This window comes from Ranitomeya variabilis, chromosome 4 (assembly GCF_051348905.1).
Source record: "Ranitomeya variabilis isolate aRanVar5 chromosome 4, aRanVar5.hap1, whole genome shotgun sequence".
In the NCBI taxonomy this organism is placed as follows: Eukaryota; Metazoa; Chordata; class Amphibia; order Anura; family Dendrobatidae; genus Ranitomeya; species Ranitomeya variabilis.
Window position 1 is genome coordinate 712,924,632 of NC_135235.1, and position 15,312 is coordinate 712,939,943.

At 48.3% G+C, this 15,312-nt stretch overlaps 1 protein-coding gene across 1 annotated transcript; it reads left to right on the forward strand.

Annotated features, from left to right (window-relative positions):
• The first annotated feature begins 365 nt into the window (after positions 1–365).
• On the forward strand, positions 366–14,882 carry LOC143768230 (uncharacterized). Its single transcript, XM_077256923.1, has 8 exons — positions 366–469; positions 1,655–1,802; positions 1,932–2,111; positions 2,195–2,318; positions 2,402–2,499; positions 12,924–13,014; positions 13,907–14,208; positions 14,628–14,882. The coding sequence occupies exons 2-8, from the start codon at positions 1,725–1,727 to the stop codon at positions 14,880–14,882; spliced, it is 1,128 nt and encodes a 375-aa protein (XP_077113038.1). The 5' UTR covers positions 366–469; positions 1,655–1,724.
• The last annotated feature ends 430 nt before the right edge of the window (positions 14,883–15,312 follow it).

Sequence of the window (15,312 nt, forward strand, 5' to 3'; positions counted from 1 at the left end):
ATGGGCTGCAGTCAGGACCTGGAAGGAGCCCATACACTCTAGGCTCAACCATGCTGCTTTCCTTTGCCGCCTTGGAGAACACGCCCCCCTCCCGATAGGACACGCCCCCGGAAATGACGTCACACCTGGAAGGAGCCCATACACTCTAGCATTTACCTTTACCATATAGGTGGAGTGCGGCTCTGTGGGTGCAGGTCGGTGCTGGAGGCTCCATTATTCTCTATGTGGAGTGCGGCTCTGCGGGTGGAGGTCGGTGCTGGAGGCTCCATTATTCTCTATGTGGAGTGCGGATCTGCGGGTGGAGGTCGGTGCTGGAGGCTCCATTATTCTCTATGTGGAGTGCGGCTCTGCGGCTGGAGGTCGGTGCTGGAGGCTCCATTGTTCTCTATGTGGAGTGCGGCTCTGCGGGTGGAGGTCGGTGCTGGAGGCTCCATTATTCTCTATGTGGAGTGCGGCTCTGCGGCTGGAGGTCGGTGCTGGAGGCTCCATTGTTCTCTATGTGGAGTGCGGCTCTGCGGGTGGAGGTCGGTGCTGGAGGCTCCATTATTCTCTATGTGGAGTGCGGCTCTGCGGGTGGAGGTCGGTGCTGGAGGCTCCATTATTCTCTATGTGGAGTGCGGCTCTGCGGGTGGAGGTCGGTGCTGGAGGCTCCATTATTCTCTGTGGAGTGCGGCTCTGCGGGTGGAGGTCGGTGCTGGAGGCTCCATTATTCTCTGTGGAGTGCGGCTCTGCGGGTGGAGGTCGGACAGTTCTGACAAACACGGGAAAGTGCCCCTTTATGGAGGTGACAGAAAGTCTGTTTAGTCACTTTAGCTTCATAGTATCAGCTCTAATCCAATGGTGAGAGAGCGATTTACCCTGAAGAGTCGCAGATTTTGGGGTTGTTGTAAAATGTTATATTTAGGGGGTTTGTGTTGTCTCCTTATAAGAATCACAATGGTTTTGTTCCTTTTCGCTGATAGATACAAACGTCCCAACTATGAAAGACGGGAACCAAGGAAACATGTATTACTCTCATAGTAGGGGGCCTCCACACAGTATTGTCGGGAAACCTTCATTTAGAGGCCGGTGGGGATGGAGTCAGTGACGGACTCTGGACAAATATTTTTCTAGAGCCGCAGTAGAAGATGAAGATGTCGTCCTCACCATGAAGTCGTTATTTCTCCTGTCACGTGTAATGAATATCTCCTGCAGTATTGCTAATGCCGATTCCAGGGTCGGTAAATGAGACGAGAATTAGCGTTATGTAAGATGAGTCTATGAGGAACGTATTCAGCTGCCGACTCCGAGGGAGAAACTGCTTGTTGTCTGTGGCCTAAATATATAGGTTTTATTAGTAGATGGAAAGAAGAAAACTAAACACTGTAAAATAGCAAATATACCATTGCTGCTTGGGTCCCCGCCAGTCTCTGTATTTTCTGCTCAGTCCTAACGAAGTTATGATTCTTACAGCCAATCAGTCACCAAAGCAGTGAGTAACATAGGCAGTGATTGGGAGCATGGAGGAGATGTCTTAGTCAGCAATTCAACTTACGTTCCAGTCCATACAAGACTAGAGAGTACAACATCTACAAGTTTTATCTTTTTATGTGTTTCCCCTTATTATCGCCAGGATTTTTATGATGTTACATCGGCTCATCTTTTTCTCATTCAGGTCTCTACAATATCCGATCCTCTGTGAAGATCTACTATAGAAGAGAATTTTCCTGATTTACCCATCAAAGATGGATATGGACAGAGACAAGATGGCGGAGAGGATATTACACCTCACCCTAGAGATCCTCTTCCGGCTTACTGGAGAGGTGAGAGATTCCGATGACGTCACATTACATCATTCTTATCTGTGGGAATAACAGATGGACAGAACTGGAGAGGTGAGGACTCTGGAAATGTCTGTAGTGAGATTTATTAATGTGTCTCTCCATAACCAGGATTACACAGTAGTGAAGAAGACCTCTAGTGAGCGCTGTCAGGACCCTGTGTCTGAGGGACGGGGAAGACCCCTAAGCCCAATCACGGGGCCTCAACCTCACCCCCTGATACATGAGAACATCAATGACCAGAAGATCCTGGAACTCACCTACAAGATGATTGAGCTGCTGACTGGAGAGGTGACACTGCTGGGAATGCTGGGACATTATACAGTAACGCTATGAAGGGATCGGGGGGATGACGGTGTCATTGTGTGTGTCAGGTTCCTATAAGGTGTCAGGATGTCGCTGTCTATTTCTCAATGGAGGAGTGGGAGTATTTAGAAGGACACAAAGATCTGTACAAGGACATCATGATGGAGGTTCCCCAGCCCCTTAAATCACCAGGTAATGGACTGAACTAAGTACAGACGGCCTATAATTATCTGTATGTAAAGAATAAATTCAGTCCCTGTATGTGTTTCTTCCAGATCTATCCAGTAGGAGGACAACACCAGAGAGATGTCCCCATCCTCTTCTTCCACAGGACTGTAAACAAGAAGATCCCAATGTTCCTCAGGATCATCAGGTAGATAGAGAGGTGTCATGAGATCTCCCCTATGATGTGTAGACAACTGTGAAGGTTTTGTGCTCAGTTTTGTTTTATCCACCATTATGTTTTTTTTTTTTTTTTCATTATCGTTGACCGCACCCACTGAGAGAAGGGATCCATCCCCCAGTAACAGGAAACCTACAGATGAAAAGGGGCTCAATTCCTCAGTTGGTTTCTTGTTCCTGCGGGAACCTGCACAGGAAAGATTACCTTGGCCTTTGCCTGCCACCTGTGCGGTGTCTGGGGAACGGCAGGGGCTGCGGCACCAGAAGCAGCGTCTGGAGATCCCTGCCTGTCAGTCTTCACCCTCGTTTGATGGTGGATGATGTGAGGCCAGGATCCGGAAGAGGCTGTCCTGGCTCACGCGGTGCAGTAGGACCAGACCGGCACTCATCTTGTGGAGCGGGATGCGTGCATCGGCTGCCCTTCTCTTCCATCAGGCAGTGCTTCCGGGTTTAGGCCCATGCATGCTCACGGGCCATTCAACATTACTGAACTGAAATTGCTTGGGTTCACTTCCAGGGGTCCGGGGAGGCTTGTTCCGGAGATGGACTGGCTGTAAGTATAAGATCCGGCGGCCTCCTGCTGCCAATGTGTCCCAAAGATGTCCTCTCCAGGAGAATCTGAGGTGCACCCACAGGTGGTGGAAGTGCAGCCGGACAGCAATCCCAATAACAGCAGTGGGCGCTCCCAAGAGGGCAACTCCACTAACAAGAGTGTACGGAGTAAGCTGTACCATCTAGAACTCATGCTGTGCCTCCGCTTCCAGAACCGGTACCACATCACAGCTTCACTGGGTGAGTGTTACATAACTCTGCCTACTAAGCTGACTCACCTTCTTTCTGTGTACCTCCCTATCAGGCTAAGAAAACTAAAAAAGCCAAGCACAAAGAATGTGCCTTGTGCTCACAACCCCTTCCTGACCTCTATCTTAAAACACTGTGTCAGAGTTGTATCCGCCAGACTTTAGAGGAGGAGTCCTCAGTTAGATCCGCTGATATATGATTAATGATAAGAGAGGAACTTCAGTCCTTAGGATGTTCAAACAGGCATAAGAAACATAAGTCTAAAGCAAGGAGTGTTACCCCTGTCTCCAGTTCTGCTTCCAGTAGTGACCAGGCTGGATTCTCTGGTGCTTCTGATTCATTGTCATCTGGTGAAGAAGGGCTATCTTTTTTTTCCCATAGAGAGTATGGATAACCTGGTGAAATCAGTTAGAAATAGTTAGAAATACCATGGGGCTTTTAGAGGTGAAAGAGGTTAGATCTACAAAGGAAATTATGTTTGCAGGTCTCTCGCAGAAAAAGAGACGAGCTTTCCCGGTTATTGGTGTGGTGAAGGATTTGGTCAGGATGGAATGGAGCAAGCAGGGACAGCGCGAGGGTTCCTCCCTTCATCTTCCAGGAGGAGGTATCCCGTTGTCCCTTTGAGGAAGATGACCGGACAGCTTGGTCCAAGGTGGACTCCACAGTGGCCTCGACTTCTAGACATTTTGTCCTGCCTGTAGAAGATTCTGTGGTCCTATCTGACCCTCTAGACAAGTGTTTCTCAACTCCAATCCTCAAGACCCACCAACAGGTCATGTTTTCAGGATTTCCTTAGTATTGCCCAGTTGATGGAATTAATGCTTGAGCAGGTAATGAAATTATCACCTGTGCAATACTAAAGGCCCCGTCTCACATAGCGATTTACCAACGATCACGACCAGCGATACGACCTGGCCGTGATCGTTGGTAAGTCGCTGTGTGGTCGCTGGGGAGCTGTCACACAGACAGCTCTCTCCAGCGACCAACGATCAGGGGAACGACTTCGGCATCGTTGAAACTGTCTTCAACGATGCCGAAGTCCCCCTGCAGCACCCGGGTAACCAGGGTAAACATCGGGTTACTAAGCGCAGGGCCGCGCTTAGTAACCCGATTTTTACCCTGGTTACCAAAAAAACAAACAGTACATACTCGCCTTTCGGTGTCCGTCAGGTCCCTTGCCGTCTGCTTCCTGCTCTGACTGAGCCGCCGTACAGTGAGAGCAGAGCGCAGCGGTGACGTCACTGCTGTGCTCTCACTTCTCACTGTACGGCCGGATCTCAGTCAGAGCAGGAAGCAGACGGCAAGGGACCTGACGGACATCAGAATGTGAGTATGTACTGTTTGTTTTTTTTTTACATTTACGCTGGTAACCAGGGTAAACATCGGGTTACTAAGCGCGGCCCTGCGCTTAGTAACCCGATGTTTACCCTGGTTACCAGTGAAGACATCGCTGGATCGGTGTCACACACACCGATTTAGCGATGTCAGCGGGACCTCAACGACCAAAAAAAGGTCCAGGCCATTCCGACACGACCAGCGATCTCGCAGCAGGGGCCTGATCGCTGGTACGTGTCACACATAGCGAGATCGCTACTGAGGTCGCTGTTGCGTCACAAAACTAGTGACTCAGCAGCGATCTCGCTAGCGATCTCGCTATGTGAGACGGGGCCTTAAGTAAATCCTGAAAACATGACCTGTTGGTGGGTCTTGAGGACTGGAGTTGAGAAACATTGCTCTAGACTGCAAAGCAGAGACATTACTTAAAAGATCATGGGAGTCCTGCACCAGAGCCTTTAGACCGGCTATATCCAGAACATGTACAAAAATTGTACCTGTTCTGGATAAAATTGTACAAAATCTAAATTGTGCACAATTCCATGCCAAGGTGAGTTCCTGTTTGGCAGTGTGCTCGATTAGATCCTCACCAAGGCGGGAAAGAGAAAGAAGGGGTTCCCTAAACAGTTTGTTCGGTCCTACAGGAGGGCCTTCAGAAAGTGACCATTCGGTAGAAGGTGGCCTTATGAAAACCGAGATCGCTGGGAGACAAAGGAGACCAAACAAAAAGGTGCCCATTTTAGCGGATCCTCTCCCAGGAAGAGTAATAAATTCCATTGACCCTGACCTCCTGTGGGCGGCAGGTTAAAAATGTTTTGCCACAGATGGCGGGAGATCACTTCTAATCCCTGGACCCTGGGCTTAGTAACATCAGGGTTGAAACTAGAGTTTTGTCGAATCCCCTCAGATTCCTTTGTCATCACCTCTCTTAGATCCCCGGCACAACAGGAGGCTCTTGAGTTGGAGGTTTTATGTCTATTATCTAAGCATGTCCTGGTGGAGGTCCCGGGAGACCAGGAGGGAAGGGGATTCCATGGGTAGTGAAACCGTCCAGGATAGTTACTACGAATGCTAGCCCTGATGGATGGGGAGCTCATATGGACGATAACCTGGCCCAGGGGCAGAGTTCCATAGAGGAGGCTGTTGACTCCTCAAATCTAAACGAATTAAAGGCAGTCAGTCATGCTTTACATCGCTTTCTCCCACAGCTGCGGGGTACGTATGTGAGGGTTTTGTCGGACAATACCATGTCAGTTGCATACGTAAATTGGCAAGGCAGAACTTGATCAAAATTGCTGATGTCTACTGTGGTGGATGTTCTCGATCTGGCCGAAGCCCATCTCTTGTCCCTCTCAGCCCTTCACATCAGGGGAGTGGAAAATCTTAAAGCGGCTTCCTCAGCTTCTACCAGGGACAACAGAAAGGTCCAAAGATTTGCCTCCCTGGACAGAGCAGATCAGCCGGAGTTGGTCGACTCCCTCCAGTTCCCTTGTCGCTTCAGTCTGGCCTATGTGTTTCCTCCAATGATGGTGCTTCCACAAGTCATCAGGCAGATCAGGGACGAGAGAGAAAGGGTAATTCTCTTCGCTCCTTTCTGGCCCAAGAGACCTTGGTTTTCATGGCTCAGAGCCATGTCCATATCTGACCCCTGGATCTTCCCATCAGATCCGGGCCTGCTCTCTTGCAGTCCATTCTGTCATCCTTGGGTGATAGGTCTCCACTTGACGGCGTGGAACTTGAGGCAGTTGTTGAAATTAAGGGGGTTTTCTGACAACCTGATTAGTACCAGTCTGCAGAGTAGGAAAGAATCCACGACCAACATATACAGTAGAGTGTGGAGGAGGTTCCTTAATTTTACTCTTCGCCACGACAGCACCCTACTGGAGAGAGGGATCCGCCCCGCAGGAACAGGAAACCTATTGAGAAATAAATGGGGGCGGTCCGCCTCTCCTCCTCAGTTTAGGTTTCCTGTTCCTGCGGGAACGACAGGACTCTTACTGAGAAGACATACCTGGGCTTGCATGCCGCCTGCGCAGTATCCGTGAGAACGGCAGGGGCTGCGGCTCAGAAGCAGCGTCGGGGGAGTTCCGTTAGACGGCTCCCCCCTCGTCTGATGGAGCGGGCAGACGGCCGGGTCCGGGAAAGGCCGACCGGCGTCCTTCCCAGCGTGCGGTACGGCAGCAGGAGCCGGGTAAGGTGACCTTCCAGCGGCCGGCGTGGAATCCCGGGCCGCGCGTGCGCCGACCGCCGCACATACAGGCTACCCCGGAAGTGGTTCTTGGACTTCCGGGGCGCCTAGGCCGGATCCAGGGCGGGGGAGCCGGCACTGATCTGCGCATGCGCGAGAAAAAAAAACAAAAAAAAAACGTTTTGGCGCTCTATTTAAAGCGCTCACTAACGCTGAATCGGCGATGCAGAGATGTCATCCCCAGGTGCCATGGACCCTACAACCGGAGTTCCAGTACCCCCCGCCAAAGATCACGCCAGAGGATCCTCGGACACCGCTCGTAAAAGCGACGGTTCCAGAACAGGATCTCGGCCTTCTGATCCGGTATTATTTGCTTCACTGGGTGAGTTGTGAACTCTACCTATTAAGCTAACGCTGTCTCCCTATCTCTCTCTTTTCCCTTTCTCTCTCTACTTACACGCTTAGAGCAAAAAACGACAAAAAACGAAGCACAGGGAATGTGCCTTGTGTAACCAGCCCCTCCCTGACTCATACCCCAAAAAACTTTGTGAGGACTGTTTAAAAGAAACACAGGGAGCAGCAGTGTCCATTACGGACCTACGGGCCATTATTAGAGAAGAACTAAAAAATATGACCCAGGAAAAACCGCGTAGTTCTAAATCTAAAACGCCAACACTTGTGTCAGACTCCGACAGTGACCAACCGATACTGTCAGATGCCTCCCTATCATCATGTCCAGCGTCATCATCCTCATCAGAGATTGAGGGACGCTCATGTTTCCCCTTGGACAGTGTGGACAACTTGGTAAAATCTATTCGAAATACCATGGGGTGTGAGGAGTCTAAGGGTGCGCAAACCGCGCAAGAAATAATGTTCGCGGGTTTGGCAGACAGAAAGAGGAGATGTTTTCCGGTTATTCCAGCAGTGAAAACATTGATTAAAAGAGAGTGGGAGAAGCAAGATCAGAGAGGCTTTCTACCCTCAGCCTCAAAACGCAAATATCCGTTTAGTGACGAGGAGCTTCTTGCTTGGACCAAAGTCCCTAAGGTCGACGCAGCTGTAGCCTCTACCTCCAAACAATCCACTCTACCTGTGGAGGATGCGGGACTATTGGTCGATCCTTTGGATCGTAAGGCTGAATCATCCCTTAAACGTTCCTGGGAAGCGGCTACAGGGATATTCAAACCTGCAGTAGCCAGCACTTGCGCGGCCCGGTCAATGATCATCTGGATTGATCAGTTAGACCAGCAAATTGAAAAGAAAAGCTCGAGGGAAAAACTAAGAGCAGCCATCCCTTTAATACGAGGAGCAGCGGCCTTTCTGGCAGACGCCTCCGCCGACTCACTCCGTTTAGCAGCAAGATCTGCGGGCCTTGTAAATAACGCAAGAAGAGCCCTATGGATGAAGAGTTGGAAAGGGGACGCGCAATCTAAGTCTAAAATATGCGCAATCCCATGTGAGGGTGAGTACCTCTTTGGTAAAACCTTAGATGAGATACTCAAAAAGGCAAAGGACAGGAAGAAAGCTTTTCCTGAAACCTCTATTCCGTTTTACAGGAGAGCCTTTAAAAGGAGGCCGTTTGGCAAAAGGAGGCAAACGGATAGGTCTACAACATGGACCCCTAAAGACGACAAGCAGAGAGGTACCATGTTTAGAAGACCCAACCCCCCAAAAGACAAATACTGAGGACATACCAGTTGGGGGCAGACTTAAATTTTTCACCACCCAATGGGAGAAGATAACATCTAGCTCGTGGGTTTTAAATATCGTCCGAGATGGAATTAAATTAAAATTCTCTCGTGTACCCCACGAGTCTTATATTATAACAACTCTCAGCTCGCCTATACAGCAACAGGCTTTAGAGCTTGAAATTCAAACCCTAATATCAAAACGGGTCCTAGTCCAAGTGCCAGTGGGACAGGAGGGTAGGGGATTCTATTCTCCCCTATTCTTAATCTCTAAGCCCGACGGTTCTTTCAGAACCATCATAAACCTTAAAAAACTCAATTCATTCATTGAAAATTATACATTTAAAATGGAGTCCATTAGGTCCACCATAAAACTCCTCTTCCCAAACTGTATGATGGGGGGCATTGATCTAAAGGATGCTTACTATCATCTCCCCATTCATAACAGATACCAAAAATTCCTCAGAGTGGCGGTAAAAATCAACAACGAGGTTCGTCACTTCCAGTATGCGGCCTTACCCTTCGGCCTCTCAACAGCGCCGAGGATCTTCACCAAGATAATGCTAGAGGTGATGGCATACCTACGCCAGAAGGAAACTTTGATTGTGCCCTATCTGGATGACTTTTTGGTAATAGGAAATTCAGTTACTCAATGTGCCGATCGTTTGGCTCACGCAATTTCCTCTCTACAGGACCTGGGCTGGATAATCAATACCGACAAATCCAGACTCACTCCGCTTTCCCGTCAGGCGTTTTTGGGGTTCCAGTTAGACTCCATATCTCAAAAGTGTCTCCTGCCGCAGGTAAAAATCCTACTGATCAGACACAAAGTCCTAGCCGCAATAACTAATCCTCGTATATCCCTAAGACAAGCTATGTCGTTACTAGGGTCTCTTATCTCTTGTATACCAGCAGTGAGATGGGCTCAACACCACACTCGAGTCCTACAACATCAAATTTTACAAGAGGATAGACGGTTATTTGGTCACCTAAATACAAAAATAACCTTATCTCAGGAGGTTTTAACTTCCTTAGAGTGGTGGCTAGACTCAAACCATTTGTTGAGTGGGGTTCCATGGGTAATAACGCCATCTCACACCATAACCACTGACGCCAGTCCTCATGGATGGGGCGCTCATATGGGGAACGATTATTGCCAGGGTTTATGGAGCAGGGAAGAAAATTGCAGCTCCTCTAACTTTAAAGAACTGAATGCTGTAAAATACGCCTTATACCATTTCCTCCCACAGATTCGGGGGAAAGACGTCAGAGTCCTGTCCGACAACACCACCACGGTGGCGTATCTAAATCGGCAAGGAGGTACGCGATCAGAGACTCTGATGTCTTCTGCTACGGAAATCTTAAATCTAGCAGAAAGTCACCTAACATCCCTTACTGCATTGCACATAAGGGGAGCAAGCAATCAGCAGGCGGACTTCTTAAGCAGACACACCCTGAGGCAAGGAGAGTGGTGTCTAAACCAGCAGATATTTCTGGACATAATATCTCTTTGGGGCCGTCCTCAGATAGATCTCTTCGCCACAAGGAAAAACAGAAAAGTCCGGAGATTTGCTTCTCTATCTCCAGCGGATCATCCGGACATTCTGGACGCTCTCCAAGCCCCTTGGCAGTTCAGTCTGGCGTACGCGTTTCCTCCGATCATATTGCTTCCTCAAGTTATACGCAAAATCAGGGAAGAAGGGGCGAGAGTTGTACTGATAGCTCCATTCTGGCCCAAGAGACCATGGTTCTCATGGTTACAGACCATGTCGGTCTCAGATCCTTGGGTCCTCCCCTCAACGCCCAACCTTCTCTTCCAGGGTCCGTTTTTCCACCCTCAGGTGGACAATCTACACCTGACGGCCTGGAACTTGAGAGGCAGATGTTAAGATCGAGAGGATTCTCGGGGGGTTTAATTGATACGCTTCTCCATAGTAGAAAACCCTCCACCACAAAAATCTATACAAGAGTATGGAGAAAATTTTTTCAATTCCATACATCTACCGACACATCAGAAATTCCGATACATTCTATCCTGGAGTTTCTTCAAAAAGGGAGAGAACTAGGTCTAACTGTAAACACCTTAAAGGTTCATGTTTCAGCGCTAGGAGCCCTCTATGGCCATAACATCGCGGGGGATAGATGGGTATCCAGATTTATTACGGCCTGCGAAAGAATGAATCCAGTTAACATACCTAGGATTCCACCCTGGGATTTAAATTTAGTCTTACAAGCCCTAACAGACTCTCCATTCGAGCCAATAGACTCAATACCAATTAAATGTCTATCACTAAAAACGGCCCTCTTGGTAGCACTGACTTCAGCTAGGAGAATTAGTGACATCCAAGCACTCTCTATAGATCCACCTTTTTTGTTAACCTTTCAGGATAAGCTAATTCTTAAACCAGACCCTTCCTACCTGCCCAAAGTAGCAAAAAAATTCCACAGGTCACAAGAAATAATCTTGCCCACTTTCTTCAGTAATCCATCCACTCCTGAAGAACAAAAATATCACACTCTAGACGTTAAAAGAGTAGTGTTAAAATACATTGAAAAGACCAGCAGCTGGCGACAGAGTAGGGCTCTGTTTATTTCCTTCCAGGGTGTCAAGAAGGGTCATGGAGTAACAAAAAGCACCTTATCCCGGTGGATCAGAGAGGCTATCAGACTGGCTTACTCCACGAGGAAAGAAAACCCTCCGGAAGGCATAACGGCACACTCTACCAGAGCGATGGCATCCTCCTGGGCAGAGAGGGGAGACGTCCCGATTGAAACTATATGTAAGGCGGCAACGTGGTCAAACCCTTCTACATTTTATAACCACTATAGGCTAGACCTATCGTCAACTTCTGACCTAGACTTTGGCAGGACTGTCCTCAGCACGGTGGTCCCCTCCCTAGGTGATGGTCTCTGAAAGATCTCCAGTAGGGTGCTGTCGTGGCGAAGAGTAAAAAGCCGGATTACTCACCGGTAATGCTCTTTTAGTGAGTCCACGACAGCACCCTCTTACATCCCTCCCTAGATTAATATAATACATATTATTTGAGTAAAATCCTTTTAACCATAAGCAAATAAGTTTAAACAATGAAATAAATGATATTTGCCTAATACTGGCGGTCCTCCGGGTACTCTGAAATCAAAACTGAGGAGGAGAGGCGGACCGCCCCCATTTATTTCTCAATAGGTTTCCTGTTCCTGCGGGGCGGATCCCTCTCTCCAGTAGGGTGCTGTCGTGGACTCACTAAAAGAGCATTACCGGTGAGTAATCCGGCTTTTTCATACTGGGCCTTTCTCTAGTGAGGTTCCAGTTGCTGCAATTTTCGAGGGTTGGGAGCTGGGTTTTTCAGTTAACACATTAAAGGATCAGATATCAGCTTTTGGGAGCCCTATTTAGTCGTAATATTGCAGGAGATAGATGGGTTGCACGGTTTATTTCAGCGTGTGAGCGTAGCGACTCTGTACACATTGCTCGCTTGCCTCCCTAGGACCTGAATCTGGTCCTTGATGCACCTGATAGGTCCGTCTTCTGTCTTGTCGCATGAAAGTACATATCATTAAAGTACATATTAAATATCCCTGAAGGCAGAGTACGGCTCTGTTTGTGTCTTTTCAGAGCCACAGGAAAGGGTTTGGAGTCACAAGGAGCACTTTATCACGTTGGATCACAGATACAATCTGTCTGGCTTACTCAGCAAAGGGTGAAGGTCCTCCGGATGGAATAAGGGCACATTCGGCACGGGCTATGGCATTCTCCTGGGCTAAGAAGGCGGACATCTCGATTGATCTGATATGTAATGCTGCAACATGGTCTTCACCATCTATCTTTTACAGCCACTATAGACTCAATTTGTCATCTGACTTTGTTTTCGGGAGACCTGTCCTCAATACGGTGGTCCCTCCCAGATGATGGTTCTCTGTAAGTCTCTCAGTGGGTGCTGTCATGGCGAGAATAAAAAAGGATTACTTACCGGTAATTGTATTTTATGGAGTCCACGACAGAACCCACTTCCCTCCCTTAGTCGCACATAATAGAGATGTGTATGTATTTCACTCGGGTGATGGTAGTATACGTTGAAGTATATGTTTATACATATTGAGTAGTTTTTATGACGATGTTCTAATGTTTTCTTGGCGGTTCCCCTTGTACTCTGTAATCCAACTGAGGAGGGGAGGGGGACCACCCCTTTTTATCTGTAGGCTTCTTGTTCCTGGGGGTGGATCCCCTCTCTCAGTGGGTGCTATCGTGGACTCCATAAAATACGATTACTGGTAAGTAATCCGGTTTATCCAGTTTGTAATGAGAACGGTGGAGATGGCAGGATTAGAGCTGATCATAGATGTGACTTCTCCATCTGTCTGTGACTTTTACAATATTTGTTTCAGTGTGAAGATCTGACCCGTATTCATACTACAGAGACATATGTGAGGGGTGATGAGTGGTGTAAAGAGGAGATTCCTACATATGACTACCCAGGTGAGTAGTAACCACTAAATGCAGAGAAGTCACAGATTCTTCTCAGCCACTGTCTGTGGCTGCTTTATCGGTGGTGTAGTCTGTCTGGATCACAATCGTGTGATCACCATTTTGCCTCTAGACCACAACATTCTCCTCCACCCAAAAGTGTTCAAATGACTTTGGACTTTAAAAGCCCTTTTCTATAGAATATATAGCCTGGAGGGCCAACCTACACCCTGAAATTAGGAGACAATGGTCATAACCTGCCCAGATCTGTAAACTCAAATGACAGTGTACGTAGAATGTGCTGACAAGTTAGAAAATCACTTGAAGAAAAATACTATGATGGGCCTGTAAGAGAAATTGGAGGGTAATGATGCTGTTGGCTTCCTATAACCTGTTATCTTATTGGATGAATCTACCTTCTTCCCCTTCTGTGCTGCTGAATGTGCTCATATGGTCCCCACAAGACCAGGTCCAGTCTTTCTGGACAAACTTTGCTTTTATGATCGACAACATTAAATGTGCAGTGAGGGCCTAGTGTGAATTTCTGTACTGTAAGGGTATGTGTCCACGTTCAGGATTGCATCAGGATTTGGTCAGGATTTTACATCAGTATTTGTAAGCCAAAACCAGGAGTGGGTGATAAATGCAGAAGTGGTGCATATGTTTCTATTATACTTTTCCTCTATCTGTTCCACTCCTGGTTTTGGCTTACAAATACTGATGTAAAATCCTGACCAAATCCTGATGCAATCCTGAACGTGGACACATACCCTAACAGTTTCCCTTTTATACTGCATTTTCAATTTTACCCCTCCCCACGACAGCACCCACTTGAGAGAGGGACCCGCCCATAGGAACAGGAAACCTACAGAGATAAAAAGGGCTGTCCCCCTCTCCTCCTCAGTTGGTTTCCTGTTCCTATCGGAAATCCCTGGATTCCTACAGATGGAGGTGGTTGGAGCACCTGCAGATTACCTGAGCCTGTGCACCCGCCTGTGTGGTCCTCTCGATGACAGCAGGGGCTGCGGCATCAGTAGTAGCGGTGGGGGAGCCACTGCATGCAGCCTCCCCCCTCGTCTGTTCACCATTCGGCAGGTTCCGGACAACAAAGCCCGGCCTATGGAGGAGGCGTGTGTGTGGGGCCGATCTTCCAGTTACCAGCGGTGGAGTGCAGTGCTAGAAGGCGGCGGAGGCTGCGTCGTGCGGGTAAGTCCATGCTGCTACATTGAACCGGAAGTGGTCGGAGCACTTCCGGTTCGCGGCGGGCGGCGTGCTGCAGATGACTGCGCGATTCAAATGGCAGGCCGGGGCACAGAGCTATTCGCTCAGTATGCTGTCCCCGGCGCATGATGAGCATCCACCAGCGGTGGAGCAAGATAGCGCTGTCAAAATCAGCGCTAAGGGCTCAAAATCATCGGCAAAAAGGAGTGGTCGTTCCATGGAAGGATCTGACACTCACATGAGAAGTAAAACGAGGAGTAGAGATGCAGATCTACTCAGACCCCACACAGTGTCTCCACCTCCAAAACCGGTATGATGATGATGAAGATGATAGCTTCACTGGGTGAGTGTTTATGATCCTCTACCTATAAGCTGATCCCTTCCTTCTCTGCCTCTCCCCTTAGGCTAAGAAGACCAATAAATCTAAGTATAAGGAGTGTGCCCTGTGTATGCAACCCCTGCCCGACACGTATCTTAAAAGGTTGTGTCAAAGCTGTATAGATCAGACCTTACAGGATGAGGCGGCTGTTACGACCACAAATATCAGAGCCATAATAAGGCAGGAGATCCAGTCTCTGGGATCAAAATCCCTAAAGAAACATGGAAGTAAGCGCCTTTCTCCCGTTTCCAGTTCAGAGTCTGAAGAGGGCTTAATCTGATCTTTCAATACCTCAGGATCATCTCCCAGCTCTTCTGAGGATGAGGCGGAGCAAGTTTTCCAGTCGACAGTATAGACAACCTTATAAAATCCGTTAGGAACACTATGGGGTGTCCAGATACTAAGGAGGTCAGGTCGGTTCAGGACATCATGTTTGCAGGACTACGCCAGAAAAAACGGCGTGCCTTTCCAGTCATTTCCGCTATTAAAGACCTTGTCAAAAAAGAATGGGACAAACAGGGCAAAGGGTTTCTCCCATCATCTTCCAGAAGGCGTTACCCTTTTAGTGATGAGGAATTAGCAGTGTGGTCTAAAGTCCCTAAGGTAGATGCAGCGGTAGCATCCACCTCAAAGCAATCTTCCCTTCCGGTAGAAGATGCAGGAATCTTACTAGATCCACTAGATCGTAAGACTGCAGCTCTCCTTAAAAG